General features: G+C 62.6%; 5 protein-coding genes across 11 annotated transcripts in view; 3 read left to right on the top strand and 2 right to left on the bottom strand.

Annotated features, from left to right (window-relative positions):
- The first annotated feature begins 516 nt into the window (after positions 1-516).
- On the top strand, positions 517-2,356 carry GOLT1A (golgi transport 1A). Its single transcript, XM_032133230.1, has 5 exons — positions 517-614; positions 1,091-1,182; positions 1,262-1,440; positions 1,532-1,595; positions 2,044-2,356. Exons 1-5 carry the CDS (start codon positions 590-592, stop codon positions 2,080-2,082), a joined length of 399 nt encoding a protein of 132 aa, XP_031989121.1. The 5' UTR covers positions 517-589; the 3' UTR covers positions 2,083-2,356.
- Positions 2,357-7,126: 4,770 nt separating this feature from the next.
- REN (renin) lies at positions 7,127-12,268 on the top strand. Of its 2 annotated transcripts, XM_032133070.1 has the most exons (10): positions 7,127-7,253; positions 7,855-8,011; positions 8,148-8,271; positions 8,517-8,635; positions 8,806-9,002; positions 9,869-9,877; positions 10,133-10,255; positions 10,828-10,972; positions 11,051-11,149; positions 11,633-12,268. In XM_032133070.1, exons 1-10 carry the CDS (start codon positions 7,153-7,155, stop codon positions 11,792-11,794), a joined length of 1,236 nt encoding a protein of 411 aa, XP_031988961.1. In that variant the 5' UTR covers positions 7,127-7,152; the 3' UTR covers positions 11,795-12,268. The 2 variants fall into 2 exon arrangements, with proteins under 2 accessions (XP_031988961.1, XP_031988962.1); XM_032133071.1 differs by lacking the exon at positions 11,051-11,149.
- A 2,927-nt stretch (positions 12,269-15,195) lies between these two features.
- Positions 15,196-25,552, top strand: ETNK2 (ethanolamine kinase 2). Its single transcript, XM_032133072.1, is given in 10 exon segments — positions 15,196-15,211; positions 15,214-15,237; positions 15,240-15,469; positions 20,364-20,623; positions 21,072-21,209; positions 22,317-22,459; positions 22,543-22,626; positions 23,180-23,349; positions 23,930-24,003; positions 24,111-25,552. Coding segments are annotated over 10 exon segments (1,212 nt in total). The 3' UTR covers positions 24,184-25,552.
- Positions 25,429-26,933, bottom strand: part of SOX13 (SRY-box transcription factor 13) — a 25,450-nt gene continuing 23,945 nt past the window's right edge. For 4 of the 6 annotated variants that reach the window (XM_032133068.1, XM_032133063.1, XM_032133067.1 and 1 more), the window contains exon 15: positions 25,429-26,921. The gene's annotated coding sequence lies outside the window, so the exon portion shown is untranslated. The remainder of the gene's footprint in view (positions 26,922-26,933) is intronic. The other 2 variants (XM_032133066.1, XM_032133064.1) reach the window with 2 other exon arrangements.
- Positions 26,067-26,933, bottom strand: part of LOC116455560 (keratin-associated protein 5-4-like) — a 1,441-nt gene continuing 574 nt past the window's right edge. The window contains exons 3-5 of the mRNA XM_032133528.1: positions 26,682-26,804; positions 26,361-26,575; positions 26,067-26,199 (exon numbers count right to left, since the gene is read on the bottom strand). Coding sequence (XP_031989419.1) covers positions 26,067-26,199; positions 26,361-26,575; positions 26,682-26,804 — 471 coding nt within the window. The remainder of the gene's footprint in view (positions 26,200-26,360; positions 26,576-26,681; positions 26,805-26,933) is intronic.

Raw genomic sequence — 26,933 nt, 5'->3', positions numbered from 1 at the left:
GCCACCACGTCCCTCTGAAGCCACCATGTCCCCCATAGAGCCACCATGCCCTCCCTGGAGCCACCAGATCCCCCTGGAGCCACCAGATCCCCCTTGGAGTCACCGTGTCCCCTCTGGAGCCACCACATCCCCCTGGAGCCACCATATCCCTCTGAAGCCACCATGTCCCCTTTGGAGCCACTGTGTCCCCTCTGGGGCCACCACATCCCCCCTGGAACCACCGTGTCCCCCCTGAAGCCACCATGTCCCCTCTGAAGCCACCACATCCCTCTGAAGCCACCATGTCCCCCATAGAGCCACCGTGTCCCCTTTGGAGCCACTGTGTCCCCTCTGGGGCCACCACATCCCCCCTGGAGCCACCATGTCCCCCCTGAAGCCACCATGTCCCCTCTGAAGCCACCACGTCCCTCTGAAGCCACCATGTCCCCCATAGAGCCACCGTGTCCCCCCCGGAGGAGGTGCCGTGGGCGTTCCCGGGGTCGTTAATCATTCCCAGGATGACGTGGGGACTAAAGGGCTTTTCCAAGGGTCACTCTGGCAGCGGGGCCACCCTCGCCCGGCCTCGCCCAGCCCTGTCACCACCACCAAGATGGTGTCCCTGAGCGACTTCCAGCGTAAGCAGCCGCGCCGTGGCCGTGTCCCGGCGGGAATTCCCGTCCCTGCGGGATCCGGGAGCTCCGTGGGGACGTTTGGCAGCTCTGAGTCCCAGCTGGGAGCTGCTGGATGGGGTGGTTGGGGCAGGGTGAGATGGAAAAGGGGACGTGGGGAGGAGCAGGGAGGGCTGGGGACCGGGAGGATTTCCTGGATCATCCTGGGATCATCTCCAGCTTTTGCTGCTGCTGCTCGGGGAAAGGCTGGATGCGGTTTTCCCGCTGATTTTTCCCCCGTGGTTTATGATTTATCCGGTGCCCTCAGGGACTTCTGGGGCACCAACAGCCTCCTCCAGGCCTGGCCTGGGTGCAAAGGCTGTTCCTGAGCTTTGGAGGCAAATCCAAAGGGGATTTTTGGGAAGGAACGGGAGAGGGAGGTGCTGATACGGGGTCTGAGGTGCGGAGCTGAGCCCTCAGCTCTGCTCTCCTGCTCTCCACAGAGATCGGAGTGGGCCTGGTCGGCTTCGGCCTCTTCTTCCTCCTCTTTGGGATCCTCCTGTACTTCGACTCGGTGCTCATGGCTTTTGGGAATGTGAGTAGGGCCAGGCCGGGGGTGCCCACAGCCGGATCAAGGAGCTGCCTTGACCCTCTCCTCTCCTTCCTCCTCCCAGCTCCTCTTCCTCTCTGGCCTGGTCTTCATCATCGGCTTCCGGAGGACCTTCACCTTCTTCTTCCAGCGGTCCAAGCTGAAGGGCACCAGCTTCTTTTTCGGGGGGCTCATCGTGGTCCTCATGCGCTGGCCGATCCTGGGGATGCTGCTGGAGGGCTACGGCTTCATCTCCCTCTTCTGGTGTGGGATGGGATCCTCGGGATGGGATCCTCGGGATAGGATCCTTTGGAATGCTCCCAGGAGCTCAGCAGGGTCTTTTGTATCCACACAGGAGCTTCTTCCCGGTGGCTTTCGGGTTTTTTGGCTCGCTGGCAAACATCCCTCTGCTGAGCCAGGTGAGAAGGGGCTGGGGACCCCTCGGGGCCTTCAATCCCTGCTGGGATCCATCCCCCTGTGCCCCTTGGGGTGGGCGATCCCTGGTGGGATCCATCCCCCTGTGCCCCTCGGGGCCTTCAGTCCCCAGTGGGATCCATCCCCCTGTGCCCCTCGGGGTGGGCAATCCCTGCTGGGATCCATCCCCCTGTGCCCCTCGGGGCCTTCAGTCCCCAGTGGGATCCATCCCCCTGTGCCCCTTGGGGTGGGCAATCCCTGGTGGGATCCATCCCCCTGTGCCCCTCGGGGCCTTCAGTCCCCAGTGGGATCCATCCCCCTGTGCCCCTCGGGGTGGGCAATCCCTGCTGGGATCCATCCCCACGGATGGGATTGCCCCGGGAATGTCACCGCGGTGTCCCCGAGGCTGCACGGGTGGATTTTTCTGCTAATCCCGGTCTGTCCCCGTCTCAGCTCCTGCGGAACATGGGGGACAGCGGCTCCATGGTGTGACCTGACCAGTTCCGGGCTGAGTGGCTGCGATGGGACAGGGTGAGAGCCCTGGGTGCGGCTGTCCCCGAGAACTGGTGGCTCTGTTGTCCCCAGGACCCTCAGTGCTGGCCAGACCCCCTCCCCAGCAGGGACGGTGTCCCCTCACTGTGCCACGGAGCTCCTGAGCCAGGCTCCGGGGTCCAAGGGCTGTGCCAGGCTGGATTCTGGAATTCTTGCACTTATTTAATTCTTTTCTGTGGAAGATTTAATTTAATAAAAAAATGCCTGAAAGTGAGCTCAGACTCGGCTCCTTTCCCGTGGCTCGGGGCTTGTCCCGGCACTGGCACCTCCCGGTGCCACCAGGAGGCATCGTGGCTGTGGCTGGAGGTGGCACAGGGACCTTTCCATGGCCGTGGCACAGGGACCTTTCCATGGCTGGAGGTGGCACCGGGACCTTCCCATGGCTGGAGGTGGCACAGGGACCTTCTCATGGCCATGGCACAGGGACCTTCCCGTGGCTGTGGCTGGAGGTGGCACAGGGACCTTTCCATGGCTGGAGGTGGCACAGGGACCTTCTCATGGCCATGGCACAGGGACCTTCCCGTGGCTGTGGCTGGAGGTGGCACAGGGACCTTTCCATGGCTGGAGGTGGCACAGGGACCTTCCCTTAGCTGGAGGTGGCACAGGGACCTTCCTGTGGCTGGAGGTGGCACAGGGACCTTTACAGGGACCTTCCCTTACCTGGAGGTGGCACCAGGACCTTTCCATGGCTGGAGATGGCACAGGGACCTTCTCATGGCCATGGCACAGGGACCTTCCCGTGGCTGGAGATGGCACAGGGACCTTCCCGTGGCTGGAGGTGGCACAGGGACCTTCCCGTGGCTGGAGATGGCACAGGGACCTTGCCATGGCTGGAGGTGGCACAGGGACCTTCCCTGGCCAGCCCTGGGACATCCCTGTCACTGAGCCACGGCTGTGGCGCTGCCTTCCCATGCATCCCATGGGATGAGGGCATGGGGAGGGGGTTAGGAAAACACCCCTCCAACCCCATTAACATCTGACCTGGGCAGGGCCCAGGCAATCACCCCGGCCAGGCTCAGCCACCCTGAAACAGCAAACAGGTTGGTAATTAACTAATTAATTAATTAATGAGGGGTTCTGGGCTGGGAGGGGGCCTGGAGCTGAGCTCTGTCAGCATCACGGACCAGGAATTGCTTTTCCTGTAATCCCATTCCCTTTGGGATGAGCTGGACCTGAGGGATGGAGCTGGGGGGCATTTCCAGTGGTGGGCACTGGGATTTGAGCCAGAGGAACATCCCAGCGCCCAATTCCTGGGTATCCCCTGCGTTCATCCCTGCTCCAGGAGGACCCAGAAGGACCCAGGATACTCCAGGGAATGATCCAGAGCCGGATCAGGGAATGTTCACAGGGAAACCTCCACGGCAGGAGCTCCCCCGGCTTCACCTCGGGGGGTTTTGAAGGAGTTCTTCTGCCCAGGCTGCCGAAATTCCTCTCCCCAGGAGAACAGGTCGGATAACTCGGCATCTCCACCAGCTGAGGTGGATCCCAGCCAGGTTTCCGGGAGCGCTGGGGAAGCTGGAGTTTAATTAAACCCAAAAGCAATCACATCAAAGCTGCTCCCTGCTCCGAGAGCCCTCCTTAACGTGCAGGAATTAATTAAGGAGTTTGAGCTGAACCTGTTCCCTCTGGAGCCCGACGGGAGCTGGTGGCTCTGTGCCTGCTGTCACCCGGCTGTGCCCGATGCCACTGGCCCAGGTGTGCTCCAGGTGAAACCAAGGCTGGGAGCGGCTCTGGGCTCGTTTGGGCACCCAAATCCCGGCCCAAGGAAGGAGATCACAGTTTTTGGGTGCTTTGATGGAAGGGAAAATAAGATTCCTGGAGGGTCGGAGCCTCCTCAGTGCCTCCATTCCTGTCTTTGCTTTGCTACAGCCAAAAAATTCCCGATTTTCCTGCTGAGGATTCATTTCTAGGCCTTCACCGGAAGGAAGAGGAAGATTCCCAGAGGCAGCGTGTGCAGGATGAGGAGGTTCCTGAGGTTTAGGGCCCCCATCCGTGTGGAATCAGGAGGAGCAGGAAATGTGCCCAGGTGATGGAAGGTGCCACCACCTCACCCTGCTGGGAAAACCAAGCCAAGGATGAGGAGATTCCCTGGATGGCATCGAGGGATCATGGAATCACAGAAAAGTTTGGGTTCAGAGGGATCTTAAAGCCCATCCTATCCCAAAACCTCCCAAGGGACACCTTCCCTCATCCCAGGTTGCTCCGAACACTTCCATGGGGCAGCCACAGCTTTTCCAGGCTCAGAAGATCCATAGGGAATGGCTGTGAACTCCCTCAGCCACAGCTCCTCTCCGGAAGATTTTTGCTGGGAATGTTTTCCCCCCGGCTCCGTAAATCCTCTCTCTGGCAGGGTTTTGGTGTCAAGCACAAGCTCTGAGTTTGCCCTGACGTCAATCCCCGAATTCCCCCGGTGCCGGTGCCATCCAGAGCCTCCCCTAAGCCCTTCCCAAAAGTTGTTTTTACGCCGGAGCTTTTCCGTCACCCGGGATAAGGATCCTCACGAGCCTCTTGTGTTTTTCACCAGCAGCGAATTCTGGGATTAGAAAAGCTGGAAAATGTCAGGGAAGGGCAGAAATTCTCCTCCTTTTTCTTGTGCTGCTCCAAAAGATCCCTCAAGAAATCAAAGCTGTTCAGCCAAACTTCCCGATGATTCCGTTTGGAGCGGGAAGTGCTAAAAATCCTGGATTTGATTTTAAGGAAAGCGCCCAGGAGAGAGGAATGAATTTATCCATCGGGATTGTTTCTCTCTGGGAAGCGTTTTCCTTCCATTTTCCCAATCATTCAACTCCCTGGAAAGCAGGCAGGAAAATTGGGAAGCATTTCCAAAACTGAGGAGCATTTCCCTGCTGCTTCCAGATGAGCTGCTCTTTGTAGGATCCGTAATCCGATATAACCCTGGGATTTTGGAGTGAAATGCAGCAGGTTCCCCACATGGATCCAGTGGATTCTGGATCCAGCAGGTTCCCCACATGGAAATCCATGAATCCATGCATTTCTGCTTTTCCCTAATGCCCTGGAACCTTCTGTGGTTGAAAATTCAAGTCAAGGGATGTTTTGGGACTGCGCGGGAAGAGTTAAGGATCTTCCCTGCGGATCTGAAGGGCTGGGAATGAACCCAGCATTGTCCCAGAGCTGCCTGATGTCCCTGTCCCCGTCCCTCCCGTGTCCCTCTCCCTCTAACCCCCCACAAAACCCCTTTTCCAGGGATTTTAACCCTTTTCCAGTGCAGCTCCTGCTGATCCCCGCTCCAGGCTGCCAGAGGGGACTGGGAAATTCCTTGGGGGGGGTTTCCCAGCACGGGGAAGGTGTCCTGTGCTGGGAACATCCCGGAGCCCGGAGCTGGGAGCGAGGACAGCCACCCTAGAGGCCACCCCAAGGCAGCAGCCCTCAGCTCTCTGATGGATTTGGGGAAGTTGGTTTTCCTTGGTTTCCATCAGTTTCATATCCAAGGGGGTTGTGGGGCCGTCCCAGTGGCAGAGAAGGGCTGTGCCTCTCTGCTTCCCCTATCCCACAGCACTTCCCAGCTCATCCCACTCTGGTTTCCCAACAGGAGAAGGGTCCACCTGTGTCCCCGGGACAAAGCCATGCCCAGAGCATCCCACATTCCTCAGGGATGCTGCAGCTGTGGCTCCCCTGGATCAGAAGGGGCTGGAACCGCCGGATCCCCCCCGGCCCCACATCCCGGGACCCCCTTCCCCAGCGGACTCGTCCCTTTTCCTTTGAAGTCCCTCTGCACCCGCGGCTTTTCCTGTGGGGAACGGAGCTTGGCAAAGCCGGCAGAGCCCGTGGGATGCCCGGGAAGGGATTTATGGCCGCTGGCTCCCTGCCAGGCCCTCTCACGTCGCTGAGGCTCCTGACCCCGCTGCCTCCCCCGCAACCTGCGCCGGGCCACGAGGCTGCCCGGAGTGACGCAGGGACAGGGGTCCTGCGTGGGAAAAGACGTCAGGGATGGGGGCACAGCCCCGTGGGGCTGAGCCCTGGGGCCTGCCGGGGTCAGCGGTGCCCTGGCGGCCAAAAATCCCACAGGGAATGAGGCGTTCAACCTCCAGTTTTGGGGGAAAGTTGGTTGTAGCTTGTGGGGTGGCCCCCGGAGGGGTGACAGAAGTGCCCTGAATAAATCCCACCCCACGGGAGGGGGATTGTGGGGCTGGGGGTGGGGGCGAATGTGTCCTCGGGGTTCATCCAGGAACATTTTTGTTGCCTTTAGGGTCATTTCCTACCGAGATTCCCAAGGTCAGAAGTCCCTGGGAGCCACGGGGCTGATGCAGCACCCACGGGGCTGATCCAGCACCCACCACCCTGGTCTGGGCACTGCCAGGGGGGACACAGCGACCTGGAGTGAGGGGCAGGGGTGCAGCTGGAAGCTCCTGAGGGTTCTGAGCAACATCTCCCTTCCCAAACACCAGGATCTGATCCCATACGGAGCAGCTGTGATGAGTTTGGCTGTTCTCTGCTCCAAGCTCCAGCCCTGGTTTAACAGAGCTGGGCCTGGGGGGGTTCCCCAGAGCATCCCCCAAAAGGGCAGAGGGGGCTGGGGGGTCTTCCCTTGGTGTGTCCATGTCCCCAACAGGGTCATGGCCGAGTGTCCTTTGCCGATTCCATTCCCTTGGGGAAAATCCCGTCATTCCTCCGCAGGTGGAGCCTGGGGACACCTCCTTGGCCAGGCTGTCACCCTGACCTGTGCCACCACCACCACCAGCACCCCCAGCAGCTCCCAGCTGGCACCAGCAGGGATTTGTGCCCTTCACACGCCGTGCTGGAGTAACTGGGGAGCAATTAACCCCAAGGAATGTGGGATCCCATCTCCCAGACACCCGCAGCTCCCCTTGTCCCATTCCGCGGGGACTGTCCCGGCCACCTGCCCGGTGTCATCCATGGGATTCCCAGCCCTCCCCCTGCCAGGGGAGGAGAAACCCGCCGGGATGGAGGATCCCGGGCTATAAAAGCATCCTCCCCTCCGGGATGGGACGGGACGGAGCTGCCGGCAGGGAGGCGACAGGGGAGGACACGATGCCGGCGGGACCCAGCGGGAGGCTGCAGCGGTACCTGCTGCTCTTGGCCGTCACCTGGGGCGCCGCTTTAGTCCCCTGGCCAGCCCAGGCTTTGCAGAGGTAGCCGGGGTCCGTGTGGCCCTCACGGTGCTGTCCCCCCCTTTTTTCCCCGGGGGCTGGAGCGGAGGGTGAGGGGCTCTGGGAACCCCCTTCTTCCTCCTCTTCTGCTCTTCCTCACTCCTCTTCCTCGAGCACCGCATGGTCATGGTGGGACTCCATGAGCCCGGAGTAGGGGGTCTTTCCCGACCTAAATAATTTGGGAGCGCCCCGAATCCCAAACAACCGAGGTGCAGCGACTTTGGGGCCGAGCTCGGGTCCCTCCTGCCGCCCCCACCCACGTCGGTATCCCCATCCTGGGTGGGCTCGGGCGCATCCTGCGGTGGGAGCGGGACCCAGAGGGGGAGCGGCGGGGAGCTGCTGCCATCTAGAGCCACCCGCCTGGAGTTCCCGAGGCAGGGAATGCCGCTGGAAGGTGCCAGAGGGCTTTAGGGTCGGGTTTTAGGGTGTCGCAATGACAGAGGGGACGGGTTTGTGTCTTGGGGTTGGGGGAGAGCCGTGGATGGGGCTGGGGGTGGGAAGGAAAGAGATAGGGGATCCTGGAGGAGCTGGGGTGGGAGGGAGAGAGGGAGATGGAGGATCCCAGCCCCGTCCTGCCCCCCAGGATCGCGCTGCGGAGGATGCCCTCCATCCGCCAGACGCTGCACGAGATGGGGGTGAAGGTGTGGGAGGTGTTCCCGGAGCTGCGCAGGGGCACACGCGGCGGAGGGGACGGTCCCCGCAACGGGACCGCTCCCACCCTCCTCACCAACTACCTGGACGTGAGTGTGTCCCCGCCCGGGGGAGGATTTGTCACCCCGATGTCACCCCGATGTCACCCGGCAGCCCCAGCTCGGCTCGGTGGGAGCCCTCTCCCCGCCCGAGCTGCGCCCCAGGGATGCTCCCCGTCCCCTGCAGACCCAATATTTCGGTGAGATCAGCATCGGGACCCCCGCGCAGACCTTCAAGGTGGTGTTTGACACGGGCTCGGCCAACCTGTGGGTGCCATCCTACAAGTGCTCCCCCCTCTACAGCGCCTGTGGTGAGTAGGGGGGCACGGCCGGGGCTGGGGCTGACCCCACAAAACCTCAGCGACCCCCGGGCTGCTCAGAGAGGGCTGGGGGGGGAGGGTCTCTTTTTTGACAGATTTTTTCATGGGGGGGTCTCTCTGTTGATATCCCAACCCCTGGCATTGAGGCGGGGTAGGTTCATTACACCCCAGGGGATTTTGGGGAGAGCAGAGATGCTCTGTGCCCCTCTGGGATGCCCCTTTTCCCCCGTTCCCAGTGTCCCACAGCCGCTACGACTCCTCCAAGTCGCGCACCTACATCGCCAACGGCACCGGCTTCGCCATCCGCTACGGCACCGGCAGCGTCAAAGGCGTCCTCAGCCAGGACATCGTCATGGTGAGCCCTGGAATCCACAAAATCCACAAAATCCACAAAATCCACAAAATCCACAAAATCCACACACCCGGAGCCGCTGGCTCAGCCAGGAGACACGTGGGGGGGTTTTTTTGGGGGGGGCTGGGTTCAGCCCTCCCAGTGCCCTGCAATGCCCCCCGTGCCCCCCGCAGGTGTCGGACATCCCCATCATCCAGGTGTTCGCCGAGGCCACGGCGCTGCCCGCCTTCCCCTTCATCTTCGCCCGGTTCGACGGGGTGCTGGGCATGGGCTACCCCAGCCAGGCCATCGACGGCATCACCCCCGTCTTCGACCGCATCCTGGCCCAGCAGATCCTCAAGGAGGACGTGTTCTCCGTCTACTACAGCCGGTGGGTGCCGGAGGAGCCGGGGACGCCTGCGGGGTCGGGTTTTAAGGGGTCCCAACCACGGAGGGGATGGGTTTGTGGGTTGGGGTTGGGGGAGAGCCGTGGAGGGGCTGGGGGAGATGGGGTGGGAGGGAGAGGGAGGATCCTGGAGGAGCTGGGGCGGGAGAGAGGGAGAGAAAAAGGGGATCGTAAAGGAGCTGGCGTGGGAGGGAAAGAGGGAGATGGAGGATCCTGGAGGAGCTGGAGAGGGAGAAGAGGGGAGGAGATGGGGGATGCTGGAGGATCTGCACTGGGAGGGAAATGGAGGATCCTGGAGGAGCTGGGGTGGAATGAGGCAGCACAAGAGGCAGAGCAGAGTGGACGCTGATCCGGAGCTGCCGGGCAGGGAGTGGCCGCTCCCAGCTCGTTTGTCACTGTCACTGTACGGCCACCAGCTCGGTGAGAGGGGCTGGAGCAATCCCAGCCTGGAGGGGCTTTTCCACCGGCAAAATTTTTTAAAAAATTAACCCTCCCCCCCAAAAAATTCTCTTTAAAAACCCCTGCACCAGCAGCCAAACCTCCGTCCGTTTCTTGCCCCAAGCTGCTGTGCTCCTCCCCGCATCCCCAAACCCACTGGAGCAGCGGGAGGAGGAGCAGGAATTCTGCTCCCCACCCCAGCACTCCCCACTGGCCCCAGAAACATCAACCTGGAACCGCGCAGTGACAGAGAGACCCCAAATACCCCCCTAAATCCCACTCGGTGCTGCTGGATTTAGGGGCAGCTGGATGCCACTGGAGTCCCCCGGGCTTCTGGGTGCCACCTGTGTCCCCTGGGCTCCCTGGGGACACCGCTGCTCCCGGAGCCTCACGGAGCATCCCTCTCTTTGCAGCGCTTCCAAGTAAGAAGACCCAAAGCACGAGCGCTCCCGAGGGCACCCACTGCCAGCCCCGCCGTGCCCCCCGGGGTCCCCTGATTCCTCTGCCAGCCCCAGGATGCCCTTCCCGCATTCCTGCTCCCCTCAGGAGCCCCCACACCCACCCGGAGCCCTGCATGTGTCACCCCTTTGTCCCCGCTCTGCGCTGACGCCGCTCCAGCTGCTGGGCTGGGATTTTGGGGGGAAGGGGAATCACTCCCGCTGTGTTGGGCACGCCAGGAACGCTCCTCTGAAAGCCGGCGGGGAAATCATCCTGGGAGGCAGCGACCCCGCCTATTACACCGGGGACTTCCACTACCTGAACGTCAGCAGGAGCGGCTTCTGGCAGATCAGCATGAAGGGGTGAGGGCGGGGAGAGCCTCTGGATGGCCCGGGGATGCGGGGAATCACAAAAAGCCGGGATTATCTAGGTGGGAATGGCCTCTGGGGCCATCGAATCCAACATTAGCCCAGCACTGGCAGCTCCAAGGCTGCATCCCGCAGCCCCCGCGGCTGTGTGAGGGTGGGACTTCAGGGAAGGCGCTCCAAGGAGGATGTTTTTGCTGCCGGATGCTTTTCCCCCGTCTGGAGAGGAGCGGGGTGGGCTCCTCCAGGCTCAGCAAGGAGCCGGGAGCAGCTGGGAATGCAGAGGGGGTGGCACCGTGGGCTGAGATTCCACTTGGGAGCTACAGTTGGAAGAGTTTAACCCCCGTTCGTCCCGCGGGAGGAGCGGGAGGCACTGAAACAATCCCGCTTTGTTTCATCCGAAAAAAAAAAAAAAAATCCCCAAAAAATAAACCCTGCACGTGACGGAGCTCAGATTCCACACTGGAAAAGCCGGGAGCAGCACATGCCTGGCTGGGGGTGGATGTGACATTCCCGGGAGCACCCTTGGTGTCACCACGGGACACTCAGGGCCACCCTCCCCGCTCCAGGGTGTCCGTAGGGGCCGAGATCCTGTTCTGCAGGGAAGGCTGCTCGGTGGCCGTGGACACGGGGGCTTCCTACATCACCGGCCCCGCCGGGCCCGTGTCCGTGCTCATGAAAGCCATTGGGGCGGCCGAGGTGGCCGAAGGAGAGGTGAGTGACCGCCAGCCCCGCTCCGTGTCCCCGCTGGCTGCCTGTCCCCCGTGCCAGCGCTGTCCCCTCCTCCTGCAGTACGTGGTGGACTGCGAGCAGGTGCCTCAGCTGCCCAACATCTCCTTCCACCTGGGAGGGAAGGTTTATGGCCTCAGCGGCCCAGCCTACGTCCTGCGGGTGAGTGCAGCCCTCCTGAGGCATCCTGTGTGTCCTGGATCCCCAAAATCAGCCGAAATCAGCCCCAGAATGATGCTCCTTGTTTTCCCTAAATCCTCTTGTTGGCTGGAAGTGTCCACGTGCACCAGAGCAAGCTGTCCCTGCTCCTTTGGGTGGTTTAGGGGGGATTTGGGGTGAGCAGGGACAGGCAGGGATCCTTTTTGTTGGAATTTGGATATCAGGAAAGGCTTTTCACCCCGAGGGTGGGTGGACACTAGAACAGCAGGTGGTCACCAAGAGCTCACGGAGAGCTTGGACAACACCCCCAGGCACAGGGTGGGATTTTGGGGATGTCTGTGCAGGGAAAGCAGTTGGGCCCGATGATCCTTGTTTGGGATATCCCGTGATTCCCGAGGAAGGAACATCGTGGAGCTGGGGCACAGGTGACACAGGGACCCTCCTCCTCCCACCACCTCCATCACCCTGCGGGTCTCCTTCTCGCAGCAATCCCAGTACGGCGAGGACGTGTGCGTGGTGGCTTTCTCCGGGCTGGACATCCCCCCTCCGGCCGGTCCCCTCTGGATCCTGGGGGCCACCTTCATCGGCCACTACTACACCAAATTCGACCGGCGCCACAACCGCATCGGCTTCGCCACCGCCCGCTGACCACCCGGGGAGGGCCGGGGGGGCCGGGAGTGGGTGTGGAGAACCAGCCCGGGGGCAGGAGGAGCCCCGGGAAGCAGCGATTGGAAGCGCGAGTGAGGGAACAGCAGCTTCCTTCCAGCTCTGCCACCTCCCCTCTCGTCACTGCGAACCTCGCCTGCTCCCACTCCCAAACCCCCGCGCTGCTTCCCGGGAGCCTCTCCTGCTGCCGAGAGCTGAGCCTGGAGCGGCTCTGGGAATGCGAGCGGGATCCTGCGGCCGGAGCGGCCCCTCCGGGCGTTTTGGGGACGATGTGCAATAGCAGGACCAGCACACGGTGATTTGCTGCTGGTGTGGCTGAGGGATGGGCCGAGACGGTTTGTGCTGTTCCTTAACTGGGGGGGGAGGGGGAATAATCAGTGTTTAATGATAGTTTTAGCTGGTGTTAGCCCTGTCTCTCTCTTCTTGACTTTAACATTAAACAATTTAAAGCAACAGGAGGCTGAGTGGGGCTGGGTCTTGCTGAGGGGGGGATCAGAAACCTTTGTTTGGAGAACTGGGCCACAAATGTCGCTCTGCCAGGAGCCACCACTGCGTCTGTGTCCTTCCATCCCATAAGGGTGCAGCCCCCTCCCAGCTCCTGCCACCGCACCTCCTGTGGGCAAATCAAGGGCTCTGCAAAGCTCTTTCTGCAGATGGGGCGGTCTCAGGACCCCTGGATGTCCCCTTGGGGACAGGGACGGGGCTGCGCCTCAGCTCTGCGGGGGCTCTGTGGGGAGGGGACTGTGTCACACGGGAAGGTGGTTCATGTCCCAGGGCCTGCTTCCATGAAAAGCCAGAGTTTTGTCTCTGCCCTGGATGTGGAAATGCCCCTGGAGCTGCCAGCCCTGTGCCAGCCGGCCTGAAGGGAGGGACAGGGCAGTGCTGCCAGCTGGGGGGGACATTCCCAGTGCTGCCGTGAATCCGAGTGCTCCCAACGCCAAGGGAACACGGTCTCGCCTCCAGTTTGACCAGTTTAGGTGCTGGGAGTGCCATGATCCTCAGGGAAAGCTGCTCCTGGAGCAGAGCCTAGAGCGAGTCAGGGTCTCCCCATGGAAGAGCAGCTGCTGGCAGGAGCTCCTCACCCTCAGTGCTGCAGCCAGCAGGGACTGGTGATGAATTCCCAGTGCTGGAAATTCCACTGCTGATGAAGAGCTCCCAGAGCTGACAAATTCCCTCTCAGCTGCAGGGATGGTTGGGAGGGGGATTCTCCTGCCAGCACCGAGCCGGTGGCTGCTGTGTGACCCTTCCAGCAGCCTCCCCTCTGCTCCCAGCCCGGATCCTCATCCCTGCCCTGCCCCACGGCAACCCCAGAGCGGAGGCGATGGGTCTGGGGCGGATGTTTGTCCCTCCTGGGAGGTTCTCTGCAGCCGCGGAGTGTTTAAACCTCTTCGTGCTGGGATGCACAACCCCGGCGGTGCCGGGGGTGGGAAGATTCAGGCTCCTGTGGGTGGGATGTGGTGGGTTTTCTCTGTCGCCTCCAACACGGGGGTGGTGGCAGCGGCTCTTCAGGGCCGGGGGGTGGAGGGAAGGGACGAATATCTCCTCTCCTGCAGCGTTTCCTGAGTACGCCCGGAGCAGCCGCTCATCAGCACAGGAAACCCCAGGAGCTGGGAAGCGGCGGCAGGGAGGGATGGGAGAGACCCTCAGAAAAGAGGGAATCTGCTCAGGTCAGGGCTGGAGCTACATCCACGACGTTCAGGGTGCGCAGAGATGCCGGCAAGAGCCTCCTCTCCCCTTCCCAGCACAGCGAAATTCCACTTGGAAATTTCCAAACCTGTTCTCCACCGCCAAGGCTCTGGGCTGGAGAAGACTCGAGAGGATGGGAAGATGTGAAAGGTGACTTCAGCCCCCACCGCGGCTTCTGCCACAGCCCCTCAGCTGGAAAACTCTCAGCCTGGCCTAAACCAGGGTATTTTTTCGTGGATCCCTTTCTATTCCAATTCCGCGCACTCGTTTCAAGCAGCGGAAGGAAAAATCCGCCAGAGCCGCTCTCGGTGCCGCTGCCGGGCCCCTTAAGCCGGGTTTATTAACACCTCTAATCGCCTGCTCCAGGGGCAATTTCCCGCTGGATGCGGCGGCCCTGCCTGCGGGGCACCGCTACCCCGGATTAGATCGTTCCGGCCGAGCAATTAGGCCGCGCTCAGCCCGGCAAAGCGCGGCAGCAATTATGCCCATCCTATTAACACTGACAGGGCTCGCGCTATTTTTAGAAACACGGGAAACTGCCTGGCGGGGTTTTTTTGTCCCCTCCGCCCCCCTCCCCTTCCTTAAATGATTTTCCCCAGGTCTCCATGGTCCATTGAGCTGATTTCAGGCACGGCCAGCCGGGAGCTTTGGAGGGGGCATTCTCCTCTCGCGGCCATGTGACGCTGTTATTTCCTCTGATAATGAAGCCGCGTCCGGGAGCAGCGGGGGCTCTGCCAGCGGGAAAATCCCGCTCTGCCTTCACCCCCAAAAACCTCTTCCCAGCCCAGCTGTGAATCCCTGCGGAAGTCAGTGCCTGGAGAGGTCATCCCGAGGGGATCCATCCCGCCTGGAGCCTTGGGTGCTGCCAGCTCATCCCGTGCGTGGCGTCCTCATCCTTTTTAACCCCAAAGGGAGGGAGTGGGGGCTGTGCGGAGCCCCTCGGGATGGCGGAGGGGCTCAGGGTATGGGCGGATGGATACGGATGGATACCGATGGATGTGGATGGATGTGGATGGATGTGGATGGATGTGGATGGAGAGGAAGTGGGGTGCAGTTGCAGGTGTAGCGGGGGGGGGTCCCGGTCCCGGTGCGGATCCTCCGGGATGGCTTTGGGGTTCCAGGAATGGATGGGGAAGGAACCCGGGCAGGAGGCACCGGCAGCAGGTGTGGAGGGGGGATCCCGGTGCGAGGCGGATGCTCGGGGGTGGCTGAGGGGCTCCGGGAATGAGCTGGGGAGGCACCGACTGCAGGGGCGGCAGAGCGCGCTCCCGGTGCCGGTGCCGGCCGGGCGGGGCTCCGCTGCCCAGGATGCCGGTGCGGGTCGGGCGTGGATGGGATGCCCGATCCCGGTGCGGATCCACTGCCCGGGATGCCGGTCCCGGTCGGGCGCCGGCGGCCTGGGGACCCGATGCGGGTGGGATGCGCGTCCGCTGATGCCGGTGCGGGTGGGGCGCGGATCCGTTGCCCGGGTCCCGGTGCGGGTCCGCTGATGCCGGTGCGGATCGGGTGCGGGTGCGGCGCTCGGGTCTCGGTGTGGGTGCGGTGCGCGTCCCCTGTCCGGGATGCCGGTCCCGGTAGGATGCGGGTCCTCTGCCCGCGGTGCCGCTCCCGGTCGGATGCGCGTCCCCTGCCCGCGGTGGCGGTGCGGGCGCTGCCGCCGCTGCCGGGGAGGCGGGCGGGAGGCGGGCCGGTGACTCATGGCTTCCCAACGGCGGCGGCTCCTCCCCGCGGCCGCCGGCCCCGCGCAGCCCCCGGCACATGGGCCGCGGCTCCGGCAGCGCGGAGCTGGCCATGGCCGCACCGCCCGCCCGCTGCCCCGACTGCCCGGGGCCGGAGCGGGGGGGCGGCGGCGGGACCCCCGCCGTGCCACACCTCGGCATTGCGGTGGACGAGGGGGACGTGCTGCCCGGGGCGCTGCGGATCGTGCGGCAGCTGAGACCCGCCTGGGAGCCGGCCACGGTGAAAACCAAGGTACGGGGAGGGGGGACCCTGCGCCGGCACCCCGCGAACCGGCGGCCGCTCCCCCGCGGGGATCGCCCGGTGGGGCTGCAGAGCCCGGCTGGGGTGGGGTTATGGGGTTGTAGGGTCTGTCCGAGGGGGCTGCGGGGCTCACCCCGGCGGGGTATGGGGTCAGCTCAAGGGGGGCTGCGGGGCTCAGCCTGGGGGGCTATAGGGTCCGTTCTGGGGGGTGGTGGGGCTCAGCCTGGGGGGCTATAGGGTGCATCCTAGGGGGGCTGTGGGGTTCGACCCGGGGGACTACCGGATTTGTTCGAGGGGGGATGTAGGGCTCACCCAAGGGGGTCTGTGGGGTTCACCCAAGGGGGCTCTAGGCCTGGCCGTGGGGCAGCAGGAGAGCTCACTGAGGGGTCTATAAGGTCCACATGAGGGTGACTGTGGAACCACCATGGGAGTCCCTAGGACCTGCCCCCTGTCCCCCCACCCCGGCGTCTCCCCTCCACTCTCAGAGCATAACCGAGGGGTCCATCAGCTGTGACACCCCCATCACACCCCCTCCCCGAGGTTTAGGGACCCCTGGGGTGGTCACCGAGCGGTGGCTGTGAGTGCCAAGTGTCCCCAGGGTCGCTGCCGCGGCGCGGGGGTGCCCGCAGGAGGGGCCGCTCCTGGGAGCTGCCCTTGTTTGGGATATTTGTTGGCTCCCACCTTTCCCGGGCTGCGTGGGCTGAGCCCCCAGTTCGGGTAGGAGCTGGCCACCAGCTCCGGGCTCCTGGCGCGGGACAGGGCTCGGCTGTGCGGAGCTGCCAGGGCTTTGCTGGGAGAACTGGGCTGGCGTGGGAATCCCTCTCGCCGTCCTCGCCGCCGGCCAGGCCTGGGGTGCCACGGGCTGGTGGCGCCGGTGCCCTCAGCAGTGCCCTGGCGCTGGGCACCGGGGCGTGGAGGGGCTGGGACTGGGTGCCCTTAAATATCTGCACGTGAGTGAGTGTCCTCTCCGAAGGCACACGCTTCCGGTCATTAAAAATGTATTAATAGCCACGTGTAATTAAATACAAGAAGCTGCAGGAAAAGACATCTGAAAGGGCAGCTGGCAGCGGGCAGGAAGCTGGGAGTTGGAGTTTGCAGGGGCAGGAAATGTCTCGCTCTGCTCGCAGAGCTCGGTGCTTGTTGAGGGACCCCGGCTCTGTGGGTTCCAGGCTCCGCAGGGGTCGGTGTTTAACAGCAGCTCGGGTGTGCGTGCGTGTGTTTTTAATTTAAAGGAAAAAAAGGAGAAAAACCGCTTGGGAGTTGAGGGAAAAACCCTCCCGTTGCGTTTCCCTCGGCTGCTTTCCCTCCTCCCGCGTTTCCCCTCGCAGGAGCCGCTCGGGAGGGGATGGAGCGGGGCAGGGGCCTCAGCTGGTTCCCATTAGCGATCCCATTCGCTTTCCCGCTGCCCTGGAGCGCTGCCCCGTTCCCAGCACCTCGCTGCCCGGTGGCAGCGCCCGGCTGCTCGCGGGGGCTGTACCAGGCTGTGCCGGTGGCACGGGAAAACCTCCCGGAGCTCAGGAACGCGGGGAGAAGGATCCGGGCGCTCGGGCTGCCCTGCCCTGCGCTCTTCTCGCTGAGGGCTCCTGCGCTCCAGGTTGTGCCCGCTTCCCAGGGCTCCGGCTCCTCATCCCCGAGGAATGTCCGTGCCGCTGAGTCAGCCACTCACGCTCCCAGGGAAGCACAAACTCCTCCATCCATCCCTCAGCCAGAGATAAGAGCGGCAGCGACGCGGAGCCGAAGCCGTGCGAGGACTCCAGCGGGGCAGGGTTGGATGCTTTTAGCCCGAATTTGGCAACAAGTTGCCTTGCTGGTGCCCGGCCCCGGGCTGGGTGTGCTGAGGTGGTGTTTTGGGAATGCTGATGGATTCTCCCGGCAGGTGCAGCATCAGGAGCTGGATTTTGCTGCTTCACCCCAGCGCTTTGGCGCAGGGCTCGGGTCTCGCTTTGCGTTTAATCGCCGCAAAGTTCATGCAGCCGCACTCCTTCCCCCCCATCCCTGCTGTCACCCAGCTGCAGAAGGGAAGGATTTGGGGGTGGCTGCAGCCTGGATCCACAAGGAACAGCACGGGGCATCTCCCAGGCAGCCGCAGCTGATCCTTGGGAGCTGACGGAGCTGCCACCCCCAAACCTGGCGAGCCCCTGCAGGTCACCGAGGAACCACGTGTGCGTCTCCAAAGTTGGTGGCCTGGAATTCGGGGGGGGATAAGGCTCACTAATCCCGCTAAACCTGCTGGAAAGGGCTGCCCGGGCTGTGGGGCAGCAAAACAGAGCAGCACACGAGGATTTCACTCAACGTGGAGCCGCTCACCTGCGGCCGACCCGCGTGTGGCCCTTGGTGACACCTGCATGGACAGGCCGTGACACCTCTGCTGCCTGAACTTCCAGCCTCTGGGGCCTGGCAGGACCAGGGGAGGAGGGAGCTGAGCGTGGCCCCATGGCAGAAATCCAGATTATCAGCTCGGGGAAAAGCAGCTTGAGAAGGTTCAGCCGCAGCTGAGGGGCAGCAACTCCCCAGGATGGGGCGGCCGCCTCGCCCTGCTCACCCCAAATCCCCCTCCAGCTGTGGGACAGGGGTGTCAACCCCATCTGACTTGGAGGGTCCCGTTCCAGTGCCTGGAGTCTCCCTCGGGAGGCTGCACGGGGAACCCTATATATAGGCACCCCATAGGGGAGTGTGGGTTGCTGAGTGGGATGTCTAAAATTATCCGTCCCACCCCCGAGCTCCGCGGCTGCCGGAGCAGGAGCCCTCAACCCCCTCCTGCTCCGGCTCCCCGATCCCAAAGGGATGAAGGAATCATTCCCATGGGAAGACGCAGCACCTCGGAGCTGGCGTGGGGGACAGGGATTTCCCACGGCGTGACACATCCCCAAACCCCCTCAGTGCCCCGGAGGTGCCCAAAATCCCGGCGGGATGAAGGAATCATTCCCACGGGGAGCTGCAGCACCCCGAAGTGCCCAGCCTGGAGCTGGCACGGGGACGGTGGTTTCTCACAGGGTGACACATCCCCAAACCCTCTGGGTGCCCCGGAGGTGCCCGAAATCGCGGCGGGATGGGGCGCGGAGCCCGGCGCGGGCGGCAGCAGCCCCGGCATGTGCGCGGGCAGGCGGCCAAGGCGGAGCGCCGGGAGAACAAAACTCCCTTTCCATCTGCGAGGAGCCGTCAGAGCGGTGACACGAGACGTCCCCAGCAGCGACATCCCCGCCTATCAGCGCCCCGGCCCGCGGGGAGGGTCGGAGGAGGGGATGGGGGGGGTGGTGTTTCCTTCGGGCTTGTTTTCGGCTTCGTTGCGTGGTTTAGTTATTTATTTTTTATTTATTTTGTGCCAATTGACGCCGGTTTTTTTTGGGTTTTCTTTTTCGGGAGAGATTCCCGGGGCTGCTCCCGTGCTGAGCGTGCTGGCGGCGCATGTGGCCTGAGCTATCCCTGAGCTATCCCTGAGCTATCCCTGGGCTATCCCTGGGCTATCCCTGAGCTATCCCTGAGCTATCCCTGGGCTATCCCTGAGCTATCCCTGGGCTATCCCTGAGCTATCCCTGAGCTATCCCTGAGCTATCCCTGGGTTATCCCTGAGCTATCCCTGAGCTATCCCTGAGCTATCCCTGGGCTATCCCTGAGCTATCCCTGGGCTATCCCTGAGCTATCCCTGGGCTATCCCTGGGTTATCCCTGAGCTATCCCTGAGCTATCCCTGGGCTATCCCTGGGCTATCCCTGGGCTATCCCTGGGCTATCCCTGAGCTATCCCTGAGCTATCCCTGGGCTACCCCTGGGCTATCCCTGAGCTATCCCTGGGCTATCCCTGAGTTATCCCTGAGATATCCCTGGGCTATCCCTGGGCTATCCCTGGGCTATCCTTGAACCATCCCTGGGCTATCCCCGAGCTATCCCTGAGCTATCCCTGGGCTACCCCTGGGCTATCCCTGAGCTATCCCTGGGCTACCCCTGGGCTATCCCTGAGCTATCCCTGGGCTATCCCTGAGTTATCCCTGAGATATCCCTGAGCTATCCCTGAGCTATCCCTGGGCTATCCCTGAGTTATCCCTGAGATATCCCTGAGCTATCCCTGAGCTATCCCTGGGCTATCCCTGAGCTATCCCTGAGCTATCCCTGGGCTATCCCTGGGTTATCCTTGAGCTATCCCTGAGCTATCCCTGGGCTATCCCTGAGCTATCCCTGAGCTATCCCTGAGCTATCCCTGGGCTATCCCTGAGCTATCCCTGAGCTATCCCTGGGCTATCCCTGGGTTATCCTTGAGCTATCCCTGGGCTATCCCTGGGCTATCCCTGGGTTATCCCTGAGCTATCCCTGGGCTATCCCTGGGTTATCCCTGGGCTATCCCTGGGCTATCCCTGGGCTATCCCTGAGCTATCCCTGGGCTATCCCTGGGCTATCCCTGGGTTATCCCTGGGCTATCCCTGGGCTATCCCTGGGCTATCCCTGAGCTATCCCTGGGCTATCCCTGAGCTATCCCTGAGATATCCCTGAGCTATCCCTGCACTCTCCCTGGGCTATCCCTGGGCTATCCCTGGGCTATCCCTGAGCTATCCCTGGGCTATCCCTGGGTTATCCCTGGGCTATCCCTGGGCTATCCCTGAGCTATCCCTGGGCTATCCCTGGGCTATCCCTGGGCTCCCAGGTGGAAAGCAGCAGGATTTCCACCCAAACCACCAGCATGGCTCTGCCCACGGCTGCCTGCACAGAGCCTCAAGGCCTTGCAAACTCCTGTCCTCTCCCCCAAGAGCCTTCCTGGCTGTGCCACCTCACTCCTTTTCCCCATTTCTGCCCTTGCCACGAGGTTTTTCCACCACTGGGAAGGAGGCGAAGGGGTTCCCCCATTCCCAGCTGGGATGTTCAGGTGTCACCGGCGCCGTCTTTGTCCCCACCCAGCTCTTCACTGATGGCATCACCAACAAGCTGGTGGCCTGCTACAGGGACGAGGGCATGGCAGACGCGGTGCTGGTGCGTGTGTACGGCAGGAAGACGGAGCTGCTGGTGGACAGGGAGACGGAGCTGAGGAATTTCCAGGTGCTGCGCGCCCACGGCTGCGCCCCCGACCTCTACTGCGCCTTCCAGAACGGGCTCTGCTACCAATTCCTGCCAGGAATCGCGCTGGGGCCTGACCACGTGCGGGACCCCCACATCTTCAGGTTTGTGGGACCCCCGTGTCATCCCCTGGGGGTTTTCCAGGGGTTTGTTCCGTGTTTCCAGCCCTCCCCTCGCTGCCATGGGTGGGGGTCACTGGTGTGCCCAGGCCTGGGTGGTGTTGGGGGATAAATGGGCCAAATTTCAGCCAGGATCATCAAAATTAGCAAACTCCTAAAGCATCGGGTTTTGGCGAGGAGGAGTTTCCTGGGAAGCTGGAATTTCTTGGGAAGCACAGTTTTGGGCTGAATTTGCCCTGAAAATGTGAACTCTGAAATGCTTCAGAGGCTGATCCCTGCCATGGAATGAGGGTTCAGCTGTGCCAACCCCGTGCTTTTAAACAGGATTTTCAAAGAATCCCCCTCAAGACGTCCCAAAGCTCTTTTGGGGATTTTGGGAGGGATTTGAAGGATTTGGGATCACCTCTCACCCCTCTCCTGTGCTCCACGCCAGGCTGGTGGCCCGGGAGATGGCCCGAGTCCACGCCATCCATGCCAATGGGAGCCTCCCCAGGCCCATCCTGTGGCAGAAGCTGCACAAATACCTCACCCTGGTGAAGACGGAGCTCAGCCCAAAGGTATCCGACCCCAGGTAAAGGCAGAGGGATCCCACAGAGCCCCGCTCTGCCTCGGGCACCCGCTGCCCACCCAGCTCTAGGGCCCGGCAGGACCGGGGGGAAGAGCCCTGGTTCCCAGGTAAAGCCTCTGCGGGGATCTGGGGCTGAGTTTGGGGCTGGATCCGCTGCTGGATCCCTCCCGGAGCTCCGTGTGGGGTGGAGGCAGCTCCAGCCCCTTCCTGCTGTCAGTTTGGGGGAAATTCAGCTTTTTTGGGGCTCTGGGATGTGTCTGTGAGGCATCCAGGCAGGATCCAGCTGGAGCCACAGCCTCCCACTGCTGTACCAATCCTCCTCCTCCTCCTCCTCCTCCAGGGAATTTAAGCCTAGAATAAGCCGGAGCTCAAGCCCTGCTGAGCTGACGATGAATCCTAGAAACCCAGCCTAGATTCAAACACCCAGTCCCCACTCCCAACCAGCCCATCCCATTTTTTTGGGGGGGGCAGAAGGCTGGGTTGATGCACCAGGTGAGTGTTGGGGTGTCTGGGAAGGATTCGGGCAGCCCCAAGAGGCGGAGGAGGTGAACGAACCCCGAGGCAAGGGAATCATTAACCAGCGGCAGGAGCCAGCCGGGCTTTTCTCAGCCCCCGCCGGGCCACGGGCAGACTTTACCCAAGCTGCGCCTTCAGCGCGGCCAATTAGGCAATGATTAACGAGCTCTCTTCTTGGAACCCACGCTCCCGAGGTTACCGCGGGGCTGCGTGCCCCGCCAGAGTCCAAAACATTCCCCGGGGCTTCTCCGGGTGCTCGGGGACAGAGCGCTGGGGGCGGCCTGGGTGGATTTGGGGGGGTGGGCGTGGGGGTTTTGGGGGGCAAGGGACGCGCTGAGGCTGGGTTGTGGTGTCTGCCTGGGTACCAGGCAGCCGGACCTGGCCCCCTCCCCAAAACCAGCCTCGTTAGCCCCGCTTTGTGTCATTAATGGGGTCCTTTGTAAGGCACGAGAGGGAAGTCGGGAAATGCAATCGCTGAGGCCCCAGGGAAGCGCTGGAAGCCGGGGAAATTCTGCCCCTGAGCCCCCAGGGAGGCTCCCCGAGAGCAGCAGCGATGCCACCCCATCCCCCTGTCCCTTTTGTCCCTCTTGCCAGCCTCCCGCAGGACGTGCCCAGCCTGGAGGCGCTGGAGCAGGAGCTGGCCTGGATGAAGGAGACGCTGTCGCAGCTGGGGTCCCCCGTGGTGCTGTGCCACAACGACCTCCTGTGCAAGAACATCATCTACGACAGGACACGAGGTCTGCGTGCCCGGGGGGTCACCTCTGTCCCTCTGTCACCTCTGTCCCTCCCCGCCTCACGGCCTCCACCTTTGCCTCTGCAGAGCACGTTCGCTTCATCGACTACGAGTACACGGGGTACAACTACCAGGCCTTCGACATTGGGAACCACTTCAATGAGTTTGCAGGTTGGGATCCTCTCGGGGCTCCAAAGATCCCCCCCACTGCTGGCCTGGGGTGTCCCCATCCCTGGGGGTGGAGGAGGGAGTTGTGTCCCCACTCCCATGGTGGGAAATGGGGTCTCCTGTTACTGGGATGGAGTTGGGAGTTGTGTCCCCACTCCCGTGGTGGGAAATGGGGTCTCCTGTTACTGGGATGGAGTTGGGAGTTGTGTCCCCACTCCCATGGTGGGAAATGGGGTCTCCAATTACTGGGATGGAGTTGGGAGTTGTGTCCCCTGTCCTGGGGTGGGAAATGGGGTCTCCTATTACTGGGATGAAGGAGGGAGCTGCACCCCCAATCCTACAGCAGGAAACGGGGCTGTCCATGCTCAGAGCCGTGTCTGAGGCAGGGTCTCTGCTGGCCTTGGGCACCTGAATGCCCCCGAGGCCGGGTGGGGGCCAGCAGCTGCTCCTCGGTTTGTGCACGGCTGGGGCTGTGTTCTCCTCGTGGGGAATCCAACCCCCCTGTGTCCCCCCCGTGTCCCCCCTGTGTCCCCCTCGTGTCCCCCTGACCCCCCAGGCGTGAAGGAGGTGGATTACGGCCTCTACCCCAGCAAGGAGACGCAGCTGCAGTGGCTGCGCTCCTACCTGCAGGCCTACAAGGAGCTCACCCGGGGGCACCCAGGGGACACCCAGGTGTCCGAGGAGGAGCTGGAAACTCTCTACGTGCAAGTGAACAAGTTTTCCTTGGTGAGTAGAAGGAGCCAGCCTTGCTCCAGGGGTGAGAACACAACCCAGGGCATGGGATTTCCTCTGCTCTTGGGCTTCCAGCTGCCCTGGCGAGGATGGATGGGGCTGCAGGTGCCAGCTCGGGGGCTTGGGGACACCTGGGCCAGGCTGTCCCACAGGGCCTGGCAGCGCCTCAGGGGCACCGAGCCCCCGGGCAAGGTCACAGGGGTGTGCTGAGGACAGCGTGTGTCCGACAGCCGCGGCCTTGGGCGTCCCTGCAGAGGGGTCAGACACGGCCTGGCGTGAGGAAATCCTCTTTGGGAACTGCCAGGGGCGGCCCGAGCCAATTTTCTGGAAATTTCGGGTGAAATATCCTCTCTTTTCCCTGGCTGGAGCTGCTGGGAGGGCAGCACAGGGGCTGGGACCCCGTGTTCAGCATTGTCCCTGAAGGGAGCAGCCTCTGGAGGGCACAAAAATCTCGGTGTGGGCCAGCCCCGCTCCGTGTCCTGTCGTCGTCACTGCCCCGGGATGTCACACGCCTCCGTCCCGCGGGCACGGATGCCCCGTGCCCATTCCCTGATCCTTGTTCTGCCCATTGCAGGCCTCCCATTTCCTCTGGGCGTGCTGGGGCCTGATCCAGGACAAATACTCCACCATAGACTTTAATTTCTTACGGTGAGTCCAGCTCGGTTGCTCCCGGTGGGAAATGACCGGAGAGCAGGAGGATCCTGGCAGCCCCTGGGGCCACGAGTGGCTCAGGGTTGTCCCTCTTTTCTTGGCAGATATGCAAAGTTAAGGTTTAAAGAGTACTTCAAGATGAAGCCGGTGGTCACAGCCTTGCAGGTCCCCAAATAGGCACCACCCCGAGCTCTTCTGTCCCGGCCGTGTCCTCGCGTCCCCCTCGCCCCTTGCCCAGCCCTGCTGGGGTCAAGGGCCGGTCCTGCCGCTGCCAAGGGGGAGGAGAGGAGCTCTGCCCCAGCCGGCGCCGCTTCCAGGAGACCCTGGACACCCCCCAAGACTGGACCATGAGATGCTGGAGAGGACCACAGCCCCAGCGAGGCCCCAGCCCACGCGAGGAAGCCTCACCATCGCCTTAAGGCTGAGCCCCGCTCGGCCCCGGTGCCCGGCAGGGCCGTGCCCTGCTGGCACTGCTGCTGCTGCTGCTCGGCCTGGCACCCGTCCTGCCCCCCCTGCGCTGTCCCCGAGGAGGGACACGGGGTCACCCCATCTGCTCAGGAGCCCCCAGAGCTGCCCGGTCATTTTGGCTGCCCCCTTTCGCTGCACCCTCTGTCCCCTCCTGCCCTGCTAGGTGCCACTGAGGTGCCACCCCCAAACCAGCACCTTTCCCGGGTCCCTGCTGACCCCACGCACGGGACCCTTTTCCATGAGGGGTGGGAGTTGCGGGGGAAAGGGGCAGGGCCAGCCGTGAGCCACGAGGATTTGGGACCAGTGGGGTGCTGCTGGTGGGCACTGGGTGCCTGTCCCCTGCGCTGTGCCCAGCCCGGGGCTGGCCCTGCCTGTCCCCACTGCCCCCGCAGCTTGCTGGCTTCCCCCCACACCCCCGTGCTGCTGGAGCAGGAGGTTCCCAGCTCTGCCTTTACCTCACCCCCGGGACCAGGGGTGTCCGGGGAGTCCAGGGGGGTCAGTCCTGCCCGTCCCCAACCCTGTGCACCTTCCTTGGCCACGTCCCCACCCCCGGGAGGAGGTGGCACGGAGCTGCTCCAGGACTGGGCACAGCTTCACCCCCCACCCTGCCCTGCTGAGCCCTGTCCAGCTCATCGCAGTGGTTGTGCAGCAGCTGGGGGTGCAATCAGCGCCCTGTGCCCCTGCCTTGGCCGTGGGGACAAGGTGACTGTCCCCCCCTGCGGGCACAGGGACCTCCCTCAGCCAGAGCCAGGGCTGCTGGTGCGTCCGTGTTCGTTTTGGTGCGAAATAAAAGCTGCTGGTAGCTGGAATTTGGGGGTGGTGGGTCTGGTGGGGGACTTGTGCTGGAGCAGGGGCAGCACCCTCGGAGTCTGGGGGTGCTCCTGTCCCCTCTGGATCTGGAGATGTCCCCATCCAACCCTTGCCCCCCAATCTGGTGAAGCCCAGGCCTCTCTCTCTGCTCCAAAAAGTCACTTTTATTGTGCCAAGGGACAGGGGGAGGGAGGGTTGTAAACAGGGATGTGAAATATACAGGTTAAGTTACTCGTCGTCTTATTAACAAAATAAAGCTCTATCTATATTTACAATCTTTAAAAACAAAACAAAACACCAAAAAAAAGAAAAAGAAAAAGAAATGGAAGAGAGACAGGAAGAGCTGCAGCTGTGGGGAGGGGACACATCTGCTTCCAATCCCTCTGCATCCCACCCCATCCCATCCCACCTTGGAGCTGGGGCCTTTTTCCTTCCCCAGTGACCCCCTTTTCCTTCCCCAGGGACTCCCTTTTCCTTCCCCAGGGACCCCAGCCCCGGCACAGGGAGTTGGGAATAAATAAAGCACTGACAAAGGGCAGGAGAGGGAGGGAGGGGTTGGCTGGGCAGGGGACGAGGCGGGATGTCCCCTGGGGTAAAGGATGTCCCCAGGGCAATGGCCCCAGCATTGGGGCGCTGGTGCTGCCGAGCCTCGGATCCCCACCCCGGGCTGGGGACACGGGGACAGGGGCTGGTCCTCGCTTTGTGCGGCCTCGAGCCCGGGTGGCCACGACTCGCGCGGTGTCCCCAGCACGGTGACATTGCCCACAGTGTCCCCAGCGTGGTCACGGTCCCCGCGGTGTCCCCAGCACGGTGATGGCCCCGCGGTGCCAGACGCTCGGAGCCTGTTCCTGGCTGCTGCCACAGGGAGGTGCCGGAGCCCCGCGCACGGAGGGACACGGGGGACGCAGCTGGACACTGCACAGTCACAGTCAGACACTGCACAGTCACACTCACACACTGCACAGTCACACTCACACACTGCACAGTCACAGTCAGACACTGCACAGTCACACTCACACACCGCACAGTCACACCCGGACACCGCACAGTCACACCCGGACACTGCACAGTCACACCTGGACACTGCACAGTCACACTCGGACACCGCACAGTCACACCCGGACACCGCACAGTCACACCCGGACACTGCACAGTCACACCCGGACACCACACAGTCACACCCGGACACTGCACAGTCACACTCGGACACTGCACAGTCACACTCACACACCGCACAGTCACACCCGGACACCGCACAGTCACACCCGGACACCGCACACACAGGCAGACACTGCACAGACACAGCTGGACACCGCACAGTCACACTCACACACTGCACAGTCACACCCGGACACCACACAGTCACACCCGGACACTGCACAGTCACACTCACACACCGCACAGTCACACTCACACACCGCACAGTCACACTCGGACACTGCACAGTCACACTCACACACCGCACAGTCACACCCGGACACCACACAGTCACACCCGGACACCGCACACACAGGCAGACACTGCACAGACACAGCTGGACACCGCACAGTCACACTCACACACTGCACAGTCACACCCGGACACCACACAGTCACACCCGGACACCGCACACACAGGCAGACACTGCACAGTCACACCTGGACACCGCA

Source organism: Corvus moneduloides, chromosome 24 (assembly GCF_009650955.1).
Source record: "Corvus moneduloides isolate bCorMon1 chromosome 24, bCorMon1.pri, whole genome shotgun sequence".
NCBI classification, from domain to species: domain Eukaryota; kingdom Metazoa; phylum Chordata; class Aves; order Passeriformes; family Corvidae; genus Corvus; species Corvus moneduloides.
Note: the sequence above shows the minus strand (reverse complement) of the source record. Positions and strands in the feature narration are given on the sequence as shown.